General features: G+C 40.8%; 1 protein-coding gene across 2 annotated transcripts in view; it reads left to right on the top strand.

Annotated features, from left to right (window-relative positions):
* The first annotated feature begins 262 nt into the window (after positions 1 to 262).
* Positions 263 to 18,199, top strand: part of LOC100060672 (C-type lectin domain family 4 member A) — a 56,566-nt gene continuing 38,629 nt past the window's right edge. The window contains exon 1 of one of the 2 annotated variants that reach the window (XM_023644029.2): positions 263 to 4,211. Coding sequence is in view for 1 of the 2 variants with exons in the window: in XM_070270967.1 (XP_070127068.1) it covers positions 15,998 to 16,123 (126 nt within the window). In the remaining variant the exon portion in view is untranslated. Of the gene's footprint in view, positions 4,212 to 15,852; positions 16,124 to 18,199 lie in introns of those variants that run through there. The other variant, XM_070270967.1, reaches the window with a different exon arrangement.

The following is an 18,199-nucleotide window of genomic DNA, read 5'->3' as shown; positions in this document are numbered from 1 at the left end:
GCCCCTGCTTTTCTTCCTTACTCCTAGCTGTCTTTGTGTCTCAGTTTTGTCAGTCTGGGTGGGGTGAAACTGAAGTGGGACCTTCTTGAAGTGCCTCAAAAGGCTGGGGAAGCTGATTGCTCACCCCACTCTCTTTCCCAGTAAGAGGAACTCTTTCTAGCTGTGAAGTTCCTTCTTTGTCTGAGCAGTGTTGGCTTGGTGGGTGGATGATGGAGGTGGAATGAAGCTGTCTTCCTTTTCTTCTTGTGTGGTTACTCTCAGGTTTTTTTTTTTTTTTTTTTTTTGTCATTATGTTGCTAAAGTTTCTTAAGTGGAATCTAGAGTTCTCCTAAGAGCTGTTTTTGTTCATGGATAGCTGTCTAATTGCTTATCTTTTTGGGAGAACAGAGGCTGAGATCTCCTATATTGCCATTTTGCTGACAAAAAATAATTTATCCGATTCCTTTATATATGATGGGACAAGATATTCCAAATTCACCTTGTACTTTCCTACTGGTTTTTCTTTTTGAATGTAAAGCCCAGGGAGAAGTATTACTGATGGATGATCTTTTTCTAGTTTCCCTTTCACTTAATTTATAGTTTTGCAAGGATTCTGAATTAGGCAAGGGTCACAGTTCCAACTCCTTGCTTAGTGCTTGTTCAAGGCTTGTTTCATCCTCTTTGTGTGCATTTAATTCCAAACCTTTAGCCATCACTGAATCCTCCATTCAGATTAGATGACTCTCAGTTCATGATGGTTAACTCAGTTTACATTTTCATCTCTTGTCCCACGTTCATGTGTTCTGATTCTGTGAGGATCCAGTGGCAAACTAAGAGCATTTCTCAGGAATAGAATGGTTACTTTCTGAAAGTGCATGACCTGCTCTAAAATATCGTAGAGGCCTCTCTGGATCATCCTACTAGGGTTTACCTTACACTCCAACAGCATGGATTTGCCAAAGAGGGTTCAAACACCACTGGTTTATTAGGGCTAAGTGCAGACTATCTACTGTGCAGCCTACACTACCTGGACAGCCTTTACTTTGACTAATTAAATCCTGGAATGTTTTCAATTATCTAGGGACGAATGTATTTGAACACCCAAATGTGAAATACGTTGCCTTCAAGATCCAAAGAGGCTTATAAATCCTATCTTTTTAAATGATAACTTGTTATTTTGGAGGGGATATTTATTTTTTTTAATAAACACTTCTCTAAATGTGGTACAGAAGAGCTATCTCTTTCATTTGTGAAGAAACCCTCCACTCAGTGTATTCTGGAGGTCCTACTTTCATAAACATAATGTGTACGGAAACACTTCTCTAAATACAGAAGAGCACATCCATCAACACCCAGAAATAGCATTCTTCTTAAGGTATTCTGCAAGTACTACTTTCGTAAACGTCTTTAGTATATGTGCTTTCAAACAATCCTCCTGTATTACAGAGGTGCTATCACTTTCATTCTGGAGTGAATATGTAAATGCCCTAGATATCCTTCAGAGTCACCTGGAGGGCCTGTTTAAAGACAGATTCTGTGCCCCACCCCCAAAATTTCTGATTCAGTCTCTCTAGGGTGAGGCCCAAGAATTTGCATTTCTAACATCTTCCCAGGTGATGGTGGTCCTTCTGGTTTGTGGACCACACAAAGAACTATGGCTTAGATCACTCAGAAGTTCAGTGGCCTGAAGCTTACCAAGGCAGCTAAAAATCCAAAGAGGCTTATGAATCCTATCTTTTTAAATGATAACTTGTTATTTTGGAGGGGATATTTATTTATTTATTTTTTAAGAAACACTTCTCTAAATGCAGTACAGAAGTGCAAGTTACCAGATTGTGCTCTCCTCATAGTATCTGCGTGATATCACTATTGGAGTGAACCAGCATGATGTCCTGTGAAATGGTGAGATGTTTAAGTTCTCTGCAGTATAAATGGTAGGACAGAATGAAAGAGTTATGTAGATCTGAGGCAAGATGGTGAAAGTATACTATTGTTTCTGGTAGGAGAAAAAGCAAATTGATTCTGATTTTTCTTCCTTATTTACTAAGTGGAGGAAACGATATCCACTATATTAACAGTATATACTAAGGACCAAGGACTGCACTGATTTGCTCTAGACCTCACATCTGGAATAGCAGCTAAAATTAGAGTTAGCACCTGACTAAATTTTTGGTAATCCACTGCCATTGTCTATAACCCATATACATTGGCAAGATGGGCAAGTTAAAGCAAGAATATAATTGGAATCATCAACTCTTCATCTTTGAAATCTTTGCTAATAGTACTAATCTCTGTGATTTTCTTATGGATACTTTACTGTTTTGGGTTTACTATTTTGTTAGGAAGGGGGAGATTTAGGGGCTTCAATTTGGCCTTTTCACCATGATAGATCTAAAGGAGACAATGTGGAGATTCTGCCAGCTGCAGATTATCTATTCCACCTGTGCAGTAGGTGCTTGGGCAATAACCACAGGGTAGATTCAGCCTCTCATCTGCCTACTCCTTTTGTGGGCAAAGGAAACTCAACAGACTTTGATGTTTGGGATGTTTTGGGATATATGGGAGTCTTTCATATATCTCTTTATCAGTTCTTGAGATCACAAATTAATCACAGTCAAGCCTCTAGTTTTCACTTAAGAGACCTAGCAAAGGTTGAATTCAACTGAGTTTGTAGTTTTCTAACCTGTAGAATCAAACTTAGAGTTTGGTTTTTGGCTTCTTCAGCCTGCATCTGTAAGCAATAAAGGAATCTTTTAACATAGTCATAGAAACTCTGGTTTTCCAGTTTTACCTTAAGCCAAGAATTAAGGGCTTTGAGCTTGTTACTCTCTTTCTTTAGGTGGTCCAGTGCCATAAGAAGCAACTATTCTACTCTAGAGTCCTTACATTCTCTTTTCGCTTGCAGTCACTTGGTCTCCTAAAGTCTTGTCTACAAGGGGCACTTTTTTAAGGTGACAACATGTTTTAATTTTCATTTTAGTCTGTTCAGGCTGCTATTTAAAAAAATACCATAAGCTGGGTGGCTTATTACAACAAACGTTTATTTCTCACGGTTCTGGAGGCTGGGAAGTCTGAGATCACGGCACTGGCAGATTCTTTGTCTGGAGAGGGCCTGCTTGCTCATAGACAGCTGTCTTTTGTAATAGCCTCACAGGGTGGAAACAGTAAAGGAGTTTTCTCAGCCTTCTTTTATATGGGCACTAAGTCCATTCATGAGGGCTCTGACCTTATGACCTAATCATCTCTCAAAGGCCCTGCCTTCTAAAGCCATCACCTTGGAGGTTAGAATTTCAATATATGAATTTTGGGGGGACACAAACTTTCAGACCATAGCAATTTACTTGGTTATTTTGCCAGTGTATGACAAGGACTGCCAGGCCCATCCATTAACGCTAGTTGGGTTCACTCCTCTCTCATCTTCAACCAGATTAGATAATAAATCTCAAATTTCCTCGATTTCACCAAGAGCCTATTGCCTTCAAGTTTTTATGGTACCAATTTCTGAAAGCAAATGTCTGGATTTTCAGCTTCTGTAGTATGTGAAGAGCTCTGTTTCATAGAGTGGGAGTGTTCTCCAAACACGGGAAGAGTTAGATGCTGGACAGCCCAACTGAATGGTGATACTGACCACACTTGCCATACTGTGATATGTTTCTCTTAATATGCTATTGTATTTTATTTGGTATTATTTTATTAGGATTTTTAAAAAGCTATATTCTTATGTGGTATCTACCTAGAGTCATGATTTGTAGTTATCTAATTTGGTTATTGGAATTATCTTCAACTTAAAGAAGGACTTGAGAAAGTTTCAATCATTTTTGTGTTCTAAAGAGTTAATAAAAAAGAGAATTATCTGCTTTTTTGAGGGGTAATAGAATTTGCCCATGAAGTGGCATTTAAAAAGTTGTTCTTGGGAGGCGGGACCAAGATGGCAGAGTGAGTAGTCTTCTTTGTCTCTCCCCCTTCGAATCTACAACTAATTGGACATTCACCGGTTAACAAAGGATATCCAGATAGCATCTCAAGACGCCTGAGAGACCCGTGCTGCTATACATCGGAAGGCGGATGGACTTTCCCCTGGGAGGAGGTGGAGATAGGTGAAAGCTCTCTGACCCCCACCCCTGGACGGCCTAGTACCTGCAAGAGGCTCTCTTCCAGCAGACTCCCCAATAGCATCGCCACGCACCAAGGGCGGGAGTGTGCACTCACTGGCGGAGCGACGGTGGAAACAGGTGAGTATAGCCCTACCTAAACCCCCTGCGATTACACCTAAGCCCAGGGGGAAACTCCAGGGTCCCGCACCTGCCGGCAGGGAAAGCCTCTGCTCGCCATTAGCAGAGAGGCGCCGCCCAGCATTCAGAACACTGGGAAGCTCCCAAAGAGTGGATTCCCCAGCAGGGCACCAGCCTGCCAGCTGCTGCTGGGCCCACAGTCTCCGGCTGTGCATGGGACGGTGCAAGAGGTGTCCAGAGTTCCCGTGGGCATGCTTGGGGGCTGGGTGGAGCTCCAGCACCTGGCTGCGTGGCCCAGGGGGAAACTCCAGAGTCCTGCACCTGCCAGCAGGGAAGGCCTCTGCTCGCCATTAGCAGAGAGGCCCTGCCCAGAATTCAGAATGCCGGGAAGCTCCCAAAGAGCAGAATTCCCTGCAAGGCAGCAGCCTGCCAGCCGCTGCCGGGCCCACGGACTCTGGCCATGTCCTAGAAGGGGCAAGGGGCTCCCAGAGATTCCATGAGAGTGGTTTGGGGCTGGGTGGAGCTCCAGTGGAATGGCTACGTGGCCCAGGGGGGAACTCCAGGTTCCCACAGCAGCCTCAGCGAAAGCCTCTGCACAGCACTAGTGGAAAGGTCCCAACCAGTAATCACAAGGCTGGAAGGCCCTGGGGCAAAAGTAGCACAGCTAGGTGAGCTAACCACAGACTGCAGAAGATACCCATAGCTCTGCTGGGACCTATAGTGGACAAGTGTGATCTTGTGGGCTCTGACAGTGACAGAACTGTGATTATAGGTGATCCTGCTCCCGGCTGCTGGGAAAGCCCATGACACTGCTGCAGACCCCAAGGAGGGAGTGCATGTAGGTGGTCTGCAACAGTAGGCACCAGCAGCCTGAGGCCCCCTTGCGATTGCCCCCACAACTGATGAGGGACCCCACAGGACCACTGTGACTATGAGGAGGGGCCCAGGTCCAGTCAGTAACAGCTGACAGGGTTCCTGGTTGGTGTGGTCTAAACAGCTGCTCCCCCCCCACACCAGTTGCAACAAGTAGAAGCAGTGGCTAAACTCTATCTCTATGCGGAGGCACAAATCCATGCCATCAAGCAGTATGAAAAAACACATTAAATCTCCAGAACAGAAGGAAAATGATAAGTACCCAGAAAACAATTCCAAAGACAATGAAATCTATAACCTAAATCATGATGATTTCAAAACAGCCATTATTAAAAAACTCAATGAGTTAAAAGAGAATTCAGATATACAACTCAATGAGTTCAGGAGCTATGTCACAAAAGAGCTTGATACTATAAAGAAGAACCAATTAGAAATACTGGAGATGAAGAACACAATGGAGGATATTAGGAAAAATCTGGACTCTGACCAGTAGGGTTGATAATATGGAGGACAGAATTAGCAATTTGGAGGATAGGAATATAGAAACGCTGCAGACAGAGGAGGAGAGAGAACTAAGACTAAAAAGAAATGAAGAAACTCTCCGAGAATTATCTGACTCAATTAGGAGATGCAACATAAGGTGTATAGGTATACCAGAAGGAGAAGAGAAGGAGAAGGGGGCAGAAGGCCTGTTCAAAGAGATAATGGCTGAGAACTTTCCAAACTTGGGAAGAGAGCTGGAACTTCATGTGACAGAAGCCAATAGATGTCCAAACTTTATCAATGTAAGAAGACCAACCCCAAGGCATATAGTAGTGAAGCTAGCAAAAGTCAATGACAAAGAGAAAATACTAAGGGCAGCCAGGCAGAAGAAAATAACCTACAAAGGAAGCCCCATAAGGCTATCAGCAGATTTCTCAGGAGATAACTTACAGACTAGAAGAGATTGGAATGAAATATTCAAAACTCTGAAGGACAAAAACCTGCAGCCAAGAATACTCTACCCAGCAAAAATATCCTTCAAATACAATGGGGAAATAAAAACTTTCCCAGATAAGCAAAAGTTAAGGGAGTTCATTGCCACAAGACCTCATCTTCAAGAAATGCTCCGGAAGAACCTCATACCTGAAAAATCAAAAAAAGGAAAGGGGTTACAAAATCCAGAACAAAGGAGATAAGCAGAAGGACAATAACAGAAAGTAGCAGCTCTCCATCAGAACATGTTAGCAAAAGTTAAATAAAACATTAAAGATAAATGGAACAGAAACACCAAGAATAAATATAACCTAGTCATTTTAACCACAAACTCACAACACAAAAAGGAAGAGGAAAAAAAAAATCTGACAATAACAGCCTAGAAGGGGAACAGAAAAGAGATGGAATGTTTTAATTCAAGGAAATAAGAGGCTATCAGAAAAAGGACTATCTCATCTACGAGATGTGTTATACAAACCACCTGGTAACCACTAAACAAATAACAAGAATAAAGACACAAATTACAAATAAGAAGAAAGCCAATACAGACATTTACCTACTTGAATTAGGAATCCAAAAATCATGGGACGAGAAACAAAGGAAATGCAAAAGAACTGGAAAACAAGTGATAAAATGGCAGCAGTAGGCCCCCATGTTTCAATAATCACTCTAAATGTAAGTGGATTGAACTCTCCAATCAAAAGACACAGAGAGGCAGGATGGATCAAAGAACAAGATCCAACAATATGCTGCCTCCAGGAAGCACACCTCAGCCCCAAAGACAAACACAGACTCAGAGTGAAGGGATGGAAGACAATACTCCAAGCTAATAATGAACAAAAGAAAGCAGGTGTTGCCATACTTATATCAGACAAAGTAGACTTCAAAGCAAAAGAGATAAAGAAAGACAAAGAGGGGCAGTATATAATGATAAAAGGGACACTCCACCAAGATGACATAACACTTATAAATATATACGCACCCAGCACAGGAGCACCAAAATTTGTAAAGAAACTATTAACAAAACTAAAAGGAGACATCAACAACAATACAATAATAGTAGGGGACCTCAACACCCCATTAACACCAATGGATAGATCATCCAGACAGAAACTCAACAAGGAAATTATAGAATTAAATGAAAAATTAGACCAGATGGACTTAATAGAGATATATAGAACACTTCATCCAAAAACAGCAGGTTACACACTCTTCTCAAGCACGCATGGAACATTCTCAAGGATAAACCGTATCTTGGGAAACAAATCAAGCATCAATAAATTCAAGAGGGTTGAAATAATATCAATCATCTTTTCAGATCATAATGCTAGAAATCAACTACAAGAATAAAGCTGGGAAAGGGGCAAAAATGTGAAGACTAAACAACATGCTACTGAACAAACAATGGATTATTGAAGAAATTAAAGAAGAAATCAACTATTATCTGGAGACAAATGAAAATGAAAACACACCATACCAACTTATTTGGGACACAGCAAAGGCAGCCCTAAGAGGGAAATTCATTGCAATACAGGCTCACCTCAATAAGCAAGAAAAATCTTACATAAACAACCTCAAATGACACCTAACGGAATTAGAAAAAGAAGAACAAACAAAGCCCAAAGTCAGTAGAAGGAGGGAAATAATAAAAATTAGAGCAGAAATAAACAATATTGAAACAAAAAAGACAGTAAAAAGGATGAATGAAAGAAAGAGTTGGTTCTTCGAAAAAATGAACAAAATTGACATTTAGGCAGACTCACTAAGAAAAAAGAGAGAAGTCTCAAATAAATAAAATTAGAAATGAGAGAGGAGAAATCATAACAGATACTGAAGAAACACAAAGGACCATAAGAGAATACTATGAAAACCTATATGCCAACAAGTTGAACAACCTAGAAGAAATGGATAAATTCCTAGACTGATACAACCTCCCCAAACTGAATCAGGAAGAAATAGAGAATCTGAATAGACCAATCACAAGTAAAGAAATAGAAACAGTAATCAAAAACCTCCCCAAAAATAAGAGTCCAGAACCAGACGGCTTCTCTGGAGAATTCTACCAAACATTCAAAGAAGATTTAATACCTATCCTTCTCAAACTATTCCAGAAAATTGAGGAAGTTGGAGCACTCCCTAACACATTCTATGAAGCCAACATCACCCTGATCCCAAACCTGACAAGGACAACACAAAGAAGGAAAACTACAGGTCAATATCACTGATGAACATAGATGCAAAAATCCTCAACAAAATTTTGGCAAACTGAATACAGCAATACATCAAAAAGATTATACACCATGATCAAGTGGGATTTATACCAGGGACACAGGGATGGTTCAACATCCATAAGTCAATCAACGTGATTCACTACATTAACTAAATGAGAAGCAAAAACCACATGATCATCTCAATAGATGCAGAGAAAGCATTCAACAAGATCCAACATCCATTTATGATAAAAACCCTCAATAAAATAGGTATAGAAGGAAAGTACCTCAACATAATAAAGACCATATATGACAAACCCACAGCCAACATCATACTCAACGGACAAAAACTGAAACCCATCCCTCTCAGAACAGGAACAAGACAAGTGTGCCCACTTTCACTGCTCTTATTCAACATAGTACTGGAGGTTTTGGCCAGAGCAATTCAGCAGGAAAAAGAAATAAAAGGAATCCAAATAGTCAACGAAGAAGTAAAACTCTCGTTGTTTGCAGATGACATGATCTTATATATAGAAAACCCCGAAGAATCCATAGGAAAACTGTTAGAAACAATCAACAACTACAGCAAAGTTGCAGGGTATAAAATCAACATACATAAATCATTAGCATTTCTATATGCTAACAATGAACAAAGAGAAAAAGATCTCAAGAACTCAATCCCATTCACGATCGCAACAAAAAGAATAAAATACCTTGGGATAAATTTAACCAAGGAAGTGAAAGATCTATACAACGAAAACTACAAGACTTTCTGGAAAGAAACCGATGATGACATAAAGAGATGGAAGGACATTCCATTCACATGGATTGGAAAAATAAACATAGTTAAAATGTCCATACTGCCTAAAGCAATCTACAGATTCAATGCTGTCCCGATCAGAATACCAATGACATTCTTTACAGAAATTGAACAAAGAATCCTAAAATTCAGATTGGGCAACAAAAGACCCCAAATTGCTAAAGGAATCCTGAGAAAGAAGAACAAAGCTGGAGGCATCACAATCCCTGACTTCAAAGCATACTACAAAGCTACAGTAATCAAAACAGCATAGTACTGGTACAAAAACAGGTGCACAGATCAATGGAACAGAATTGAAAGCCCAGAAATAAAACCACACATCTATGGACAGCTAATCTTCGACAAAGGAGCTGAGGACCTACAATGGAGAAAAGAAAGTCTCTTCAACAAATGGTGCTGGGAAAACTGGAAAGCCACATGTAAAAGAATGAAAATTGACCATTTTTTCCCCATTCACCAAAATAAACTCAAAATGGATCAAAGACCTAAAGATTAGGACTGAAACAATAAGTCTTCTAGAAGAGAATATAGGCAGTACATTCTTTGACGTCAGTTTCAAAAGAATCTTTTTGGACACCGTAAACCCTCAGATGAGGGAAACAATAGAAAGAATAAACAAATGGGACTTCATCAGACTAAAGAGTTTCTTTTAGGCAAGGGAAAACAGGATTGAAACAAAAAAACAGCCCACTAATTGGGAAAAAGTATTTTCAAGTTATTTATCTGACAAAGGGTTAATCTCCATAATATATGAAGAACTCACACAGCTCAACAACAAAAAATCAAACAACCCAATCAAAAAATGGGCAGGGGCGTGAACAGACATTTCTCCAAAGAAGACATATGGATGGCCAATAGGCACATGAAAAGAGGCTTATCATCACTAATCATCAGGGAAATGCAAATCAAAACTACACTAAGATATCACCTTACACCCGTTAGATTGGCAAAAATATCCAAAACCAAGAGTGACAAATGTTGAAGAGGCTGTGGAGAAAAAGGAACCCTCATACACTGTTGGTGGGAATGCAAACTGGTACAGCCACTATGGAAAACAGTATGGAGATTTCTCAAAAAGTTAAAAATAGAAATATCTTATGACCCAGCCATCCCACTACTGGGTATCTATTCTAAGAACCTGAAATCAGCAATTCCAAAAGTCGCATGCACCCATATGTTCATCGCAGCATTATTCACAATAGCCAAGTCATGGACCCAACCTAAGTGCCCAGCAACTGATGATTGGATAAAGAAGATATGGTATATATGTATGCAATGGAATACTACTCAGCCATAAAAAAGGACAGAGTTGTCCCATTCACAACAACCTGGATAGACCTTGAGGGTATTATGTTGAGTGAAATAAGGCAGACAGAGAAAGACGAACTCTGTATGACTCCACTCATAGGTGGTAGTTAACATATAGACAAAGAGAACTGATCGGTGGTTAGCAGGGGAAAGGGGGGTTGGGGGGAGGGCACTAAGGGAGAAGTGGTGTACCTACAACATGACTAATAATAATGTACAACTGTAATTTCACAAGGTTGTTAACTGTCATAATCTTAATTAAAAATAAAGTTGTTCTTGGGGCCAGCCTGATGGCACAGCAGTTAAGTTCACACATTCTGCTTCAGCGGCCTGGGGTTCGCTGGTTCGGATCCCGGGTGTGGACATGGCACCACTTGGCAAGCCATGCTGTGGTAGGCGTCCCACATATAAAGTAGAGGAAGATGGGCACGGATGTGAGCTCAGGGCCAGTCTTCCTCAGCAAAAAGAGGAAGATTGGCAGTAGATGTTAGCTCAGGGTTAGTCTTCCTCAAAAAAATAAAAGTTGTTCTCAAAACCTTTGTCTTTAAATTTAGTGAGAAACAAGTATGTGATGGTTAGTTCAATCTACAAAACAGAAGTTACTGTCAAGTTAGCTGCCTTTTGCTAAGTGTATGCTTCACTGTTGATGGTTGAAGGTCAGCCTGGAATTATTCAGTAGGGGAAACTCTAAGGGGCTGATTTTGAGATAGCTTCTTCACAGAAGGAATGTCTTTCAACTATTGACAAGTTGCCACAACCTCTATTTAGTTGCATGGGATTTTTATAAAAGTAATATTTGGCAATAGGGGGACTGGAGACCCACATCTTTTTTCTGTTTCTCACCAGCCACGACATAAACTCCATCCTTTTTTTGATCAGGATCCTTAATATTTTTATAGGTTCCAAGGAATCACAAAATCTTTGTTTTGAAAAAGACTTAATGACAATTTTGCAGAAAACATCATTTTCTGTAACATCCTTGAGAGATAGTTATCCAATATCTGCTTGGGTAGCTCACTCCTCAAAAGTTAGCCTTTTTAGGGGCTGGCCCTGTGGCCGAGTGGTTAAGTTCGCGCACTCCGCAGCAGGCGGCCCAGTGTTTCGTTAGTTCGAATCGTGGGCACGGACATGGCACTGCTCATCAGACCACGCTGAGGCAGCGTCCCACATGCCACAACTGGAAGAACCCACAACGAAGAATACACAACTATGTACCGGGGGACTTTGGGGAGAAAAAGGAAAAAATAAAATCTTAAAAAAAAAAAAAAGTTAGCCTTTTGAAATACAGACAAATTTGGGTTTTGGAATTAGGCAGGCCTGGGTTAAAATTAAAAGTCTGTTTTTGTTGGATATGTGATCTTGGCCAATTAGCTAAATTCTCAGACTCTCAGTTTCTTTATTGGTCAAAAGAGGAATAGCAATCCATATTTTTCAGGATCATTTTGAATATTAAGTGAGATAATGAAAGCAGTATATTCATCACAGTGTGCAGGACATAGTGGGTTCAAATATGTTAATCATTATTGCAAGTCATTTCCCTGTTGATGACTCTAATAGCAAGCCTATTTGCTTTTTCCTTTTTTCTACTTCTTCTCCCCAAATCCCCCCAGTACATAGTTGTATATTTTTAGTTGTGGGTCTTTCTGGTTGCAGCATGTGGGATGCCACCTCAGCGTGGCCCAGCAAGCGGTGCCATATCCATGCCCAGGATTCAAACCTGCGAAACCCTGGGCCGCTGAAGCGGAGTGTGCGAACTTAACCACTTGGCCATGGGTCTGGCCCCAAGCCTATTTCTTTTAGTGGGAGGAAATCTAAATTGAGCCATTACAATACAGGAGAATTATTGATTCACAATACCAGGAAGGGCAAGGGTGAGGATGACCTTTAGAGTGACTGGTACTAAGAACTTTTTTGTAGCCTGATACCAGTCCATGGATGGCTGTTATATGGCTATCATATAAATTGTGTTTAGAAGCTCGAGGAGTCTTGATTATTATTCTTTGTTTGGGTTTGATGGAAGCATTGTAAACCAGCAATGGAAAAACATAGAACAGTTTTATTTCTCCAATAACTGGTACCAACTTATCCCTCTTTTTAGATCTAGGATCAGAAGCAGAAAAATATGGCAGTCCATGTTTTCTTAGTTCTTTTCAATAAACACTAGTCCTTTCCAATAAATGATTATCCAATCTAACAATTAAAATGTCATTCTGAGGGCCTATCAGTTGCTGGTCATATGTAGAACTGTTGATCCTGTGTCATTTGCTTGCCGTACTTGGTGGGTTTCTACATCTTAAGAGTGCTTGGTGTATGTACTGTGTGCTGTCTATGTGTGCTGTCCTTGCCCCTGCTCCAGGTTATGATGGCCTCTCAGACAGGACCTTCTAGTCTTCAATCAGTGATTGCATCTCACCCTTTTTTGGTATGTTTCTTTGTTCTTAACCGAGGTATCTCTCACAGCCTAGCCCACTGACAGCATCTCAGTGTCCTTAGTACTATGTATCAAGGAGTATTTTTAAGTCTCTTAGTTTGCTCTCCTGGAACAGGGGATGGTGTAGGTCTCAGGACCTATCACTATTGCCATCTCAGTACAGGACACTTCTGCAAGCATCAAGCTAGGAGAAATCCCAGTGAGAATGGGTACTTAACCTTGCATTCCAGATTTACTCAACCTCCTGAAAAAGATTATTACAGCAACTCTAATTTGTCCGCACTTTCTGGTAGTATTTGTCTTGTAACTTTATACTGATTCTTGACTTGACCATGTAAAATGCTTTGGCCGGTGAAAGACTACACAATGTGATGCAAGTAGAAATTTGAAACATGTGCACATTGGACTTGCCCTCTTGCTGCTTAGAACCTTGCTGGTTTAGCCTGCTGAGGAAGGAGAGACCACGTGGAGCAGACATAAGCTGTCCCAGTTTGGGCCATCTTAGCTAAATCCCTATCAATCTGGCATCTGACATATATGCATGAGCAGAGTGAGCTGAGACCTGACACCTGATTCAAACCAGAAGTATCCAGCTGAGCCCAGCCCAGTTTGCTGAACTCACAGGAATTTGAACTAAATAAATGGTGGCTGTGGTAAGTTACTAAGGCTTAAGATGGTTGATTATATAGCAAAAGATAGCTGATAATCTCATAAGTAATTCTGTTCTATATGTTGTAATAAACACAAGGAACTAAAAGGGATGTAGTAAAGGCAAAGTAAATAATATTTTAAAATAATTTTAAAGTTACTTATTAATGGAACAAAATGTCTGTCTAGTTGTAAATTTGGTTTCTTCCAATATTCGCTTTTAATAGCTGTCAGTTGTAAAACATACCTCACAATGTTAATATGGCCCAGAATGAGAAGTATACTATTCGCTGTGCTTAACAAGTTATGATTCTCATTTTTCAATTCTCTCCATGAATCTTTTTGTTGAAACTATCTAGTAAATACCTTATTTCATGATATTAATCCAGTTGTTCTTAAAAACTAATGAGAGGGTGTTACTCTCATTTTAAATTCATCAATAAATGAGTTCAAAAGCCACTGAAACCCCTCATTTTGAATATTTCAGAGAGGAGGGTGTATAAGCTACACCCATACATAATTTCTGGCAAAAGGAAAAAAATCACAACATGATGGAAATATTTCTTTTCCAAGCATCACTTTTCCAAATGCTCTTTCCATAACACAGGTTTCTTTTATAAAGTGGTTGTCTTCTCATTTATTCTGAGTCGCCTTCTCATTTATTATTAAAACATCTTTACCTTGAAAGCACAAGTTAATTATGTGTGTGTGTGTGTGTGTGTGTGCACTCATGTGCTTTAATATCTGCTAATTGACATACCACTGGAAGCTATTTCACAGCACTGAAAAAGTGAGCAAAAGTTAGAACACTTGTCCTTTTTTTTTGTTTTTCAAGCATAGTAACATTTAATAAGCTTCCAAATTCTTTTAAGTAATTTCCTAAGTGAACAAAATGGTCGCTTCCCATCTTGTTAAAAAATACAGATATTCTAACAAACAGCTTGTTTTTATGAAATTAAACACATTGAAGTATTATAATGATTTATCACACCAACTGCCTGGAGTTAGGCCAAATTTCACAGGTTAAAGGCATACTCCTCCACAAGACTGGCCTCATTTCAGATACCAGCCACAAACTTGGGGGTTTCTAGGGCTACCCACACTTCTGATCAACTGCCTACAAATTTCAGGGCTCCCATGACTCCTTCAGATTTGAGAAATCCTTAGAATAACTCACTGAACTCAGAAAAGTGCCAGCCATACTTACAGTTACAGTTTTATTATAGCAAAAGGATACAAACCAGAGCCAGCTAAAGGGAGAGATGCATAGGGCAAAGTCTGGGAGGATCCCAAATGTGGAGCTTTCATTTTCCTTATGGATGCATCACCTTCCTGACACATTAGTATATGACAATACGCAGAGTATCCCCAACCAGGGGAGCTCCCCTGACCTTTGGTGTCCAGAGTTTTTATTGGGGTTCATTACATAGGCGTGCTTGATTAAGTCATTTGCCACAAAGTTGAACTCAATCTCCAGCATCCCTCCATTGTCTGTGCTGATATCTCATGGCTCAAAGCCTCAACCCTCTAATCCCATGGTTGGTTTTTCTAGCTTGGCCAGTCCCCATCTTGAATCATCTTGATAGTATAAACTGTCCAGGGGCCCACTATGAGTGACTTTATTAGCATAAATTATCAGGGCTCACCATAAATAACAAAGACACTCCTACTACTCAGGAAGTTCCAAGGACTTAGAGGCTACCTCTCAGAACTGGGTTCAAAGGGCCAGCCAAATTCTTGATTATACAGATATTTAAACTACAATATGATGTAGCTTGCAGAGTGAATGAACAGTGGAGGTATGCCATCAACTTCTCAGAGTTGTGGAACCTCCGCTCTTTCCCCATGATGGATCCCATAACACGCATGACATGCAACCAACACTAAATCCATATGATATTAGTAAGGCTTATTTTCCTTAACATTTTGAATACATATAAATAGAAGTTCTAATATCTTCTTTCTGTGCCCCAGAGGATCCTCTTTTATACCTCCTGGGCTACTTGTGCCCCATTTTGGAGATAACTTCCCTAGAGATCCCTTGGCTAAATAATTTAAAGAGTGCTGTGGTCTGAATGTTTGTGTCTCCTCAAAATTTATATGTTGAAATCCTAACCCCTAATGTGATTGTATTTGGAGGTGGGACCTTTGGGAGGTGATTAAGTCATAAGGGTGGAACTCTCATGAATAGGATTAGTGTCCTTATAAAAGAGACCCCAGAGAACTCCTTTGCCCCTTCTGCCATGTGAGGACACAGTGAGAAGATGGCCATCTATCAACTAGGAGGGAGAGACTCACCAGACACTGAATCTGCTGGTAACTTGATCTTGGAATTCCCAGCCTCCAGAACTGTGGGCACTAAATTGTTATTTAAACTGTCCAATCTATGGTATTTTCCTGTTTTTGACATGTCTCCCTGTAGGTGGAGTATACTTCCCTGCCCCATTCACGGCAAGTCCAGGTGATTTCCATTGGCCAATGGAAAGAGAGTGGATATAACCACTCTTAATAGAAGATCTGAATGTTACTCGCTGTTTCAGGTTACAGGGAACTGCTCTACGATCCTAGGTTCCAGAATGAGACAATACTTAGAGATGAGCCAAGCAGAGTTACAGTCAACCTTACAGACCCTAAGCCCGCATGTAATGTGAGTGAGAAATAAATGTTTGTTGTTGTAAGCCACTCAGATTTTGGGATTGTTTATGATACAGTGAAATCCAGTTGTAATGCAGCTTACTCCAGGGAAAAAGAGATGCCTTGAAGAATATAGTTTGCTTTCTCCTTACAAGCTTAGATTGTTAAGACTGTGATGATCGCTGATTATTTTTGGGATGAGGGTGTGTACATGCACACTTGTCCACATGCAAGTGCTTGTTAGGTCCAGGGGTTATTTTGCTGGAAAATTGGTAAGAATTAGCTCTTCCTCTTCTCTTACTTTTTTTCATACACCTTTCCCTTTTCATACTAAACAATTCAGTCCTAAATAAAGCATTAGATGGGACAGAGCAAGGTAGGTGTCTTGTTATAGACAAGACATATATATATAGAATGGGGTGGGAGAGCAGCAGTGGTCTGGTGCAGGTTGTGAGGGCTCAGGCAGGGGGAGAAGAGTGGCTATGCAGGGACTTGGCTTGGCAGTGGTGTTAGGGCCCAAGAAGAGTGAGGAGAACATCCCTGCAGTGTCGAGAAAGTGCTGTGGCATGGGGAACTAGAGCCTGTGCAAGTTGAGGAAAGTATCCACACATGGCATTGGCCTGGTTTAGGGTATCAGAAGCAGCCTGGTGTGGGGTGCCAATGCCTGAGAGGTGAAGAAGACTTCTATGTGGTGGAGTGGTCAGGTGCAGGGAGCTCAAGCAGGGTAGGGAGAGCGTCCTTGCTGGGAGGTGGAAGACCTGTCATGGGGTGTCAGGGCCCAAGCAGGCTGAGGAAAGCATCCAGGCAGAGGGTAGACCTGGTGTGGGTTTCAGAGGCTGAGCAGGATAAGGAGGCTGTCCATGTGGTGGGGCACCCCAGTGTGGGGGCTTAAAGGCAAGGCCGGGTGAGGAGGGTTCTACGCATGAAGGTAAGGAGGATGTTAGAGCCTAAGTGGGGAAAGGATAGATTCCAAGAGGGGATTAGGGAGCCAGCATCAGGAATCAGACTCTAGGCAGAGTAAGGAGGGCTTTCCTGTGGAGGCTGGCCTAGCATAAGGGGTCACGTCTCAGCAAGGTGAGGAGGGTGTCCATGGGGATTGGCTGGCCCTGTTCAAGAAAACCAAAGCAGAATGAAGAGGGTGTCAACAAAAATGGGGGCCTGGATTTGGCCTACCTGGGGAGAGATAGGCATCTTGGGCAAGGAGTGTGAGCAAAAATAGAAGATTGATTAATTCCAAGGGATTGCTCAAATAAGTAAATAAGTTAAAGATAATGGAAGCAGGTTTCTTAGTGTCATGGGACGGAGTTGGAAATGTGGAAAAGGAGAAAACTAGAATGAACTCTTTGCTGTTGGACTGGAATTACAGGTATTAGTGTGAACTCATGGTTTTCAATATGTTTACATATAGAAATAAATATAGAGGTAAATGTGCGTGTGTGTGTGTGATGCAGAAGAAGGAGGAGTTAGGTAGGGGAGATTAAAAGAAGGAGGATCCTTTGGGGAGAGCTGAATCTATGGTGTGAGCTGAGCATGCCTGTGGAAGGATGAAGTATATAATTTTTGGAGTGTTTTCCTCTTGATCTTTGGAAAAAGTCATATTTAGCACTCAGTTTATCTCCTTCCAAATTGTAATTCCATTAAATTATTCTAACTTGTTAAAAATAGTCATATATACCTGTATAACTTTTTGTTGTGGTGTTGTGGGGCTTAAATGGCTAGAGAAGGGTGGAAAGAAAGGGTAGCCCACTCCTCTAACATTCAGTAGAGAGATCTGCTTTCAGGAGTTGCTGGAGGTGACTATAGCAAAATGAGTGGAGATTCACGATGGAGTTAGTTAAGAACAACAGGGAAAAGCAGAGAGCGCTGAGGAGCAGCTTCAGAAGGCATACGATGTAAACTTTGACTTTTCCGCTACATTGGTACACCGACTCTTGAAATTGGGGAGGCTGACATGTAAGTTTTCGTTGATGATCCTCTTAGAATGTGGTCCCCCAAAGTTGCCCAATCGGCCACAAATGATGAGGAGAATGCAGCATGAATGAGTATATTCCCAGGTTGGTTGGTCTATAAATAATTATATTTGCCCATA

This window comes from Equus caballus, chromosome 6, assembly GCF_041296265.1.
Source record: "Equus caballus isolate H_3958 breed thoroughbred chromosome 6, TB-T2T, whole genome shotgun sequence".
Taxonomy (NCBI): domain Eukaryota; kingdom Metazoa; phylum Chordata; class Mammalia; order Perissodactyla; family Equidae; genus Equus; species Equus caballus.
Note: the sequence above shows the minus strand (reverse complement) of the source record. Positions and strands in the feature narration are given on the sequence as shown.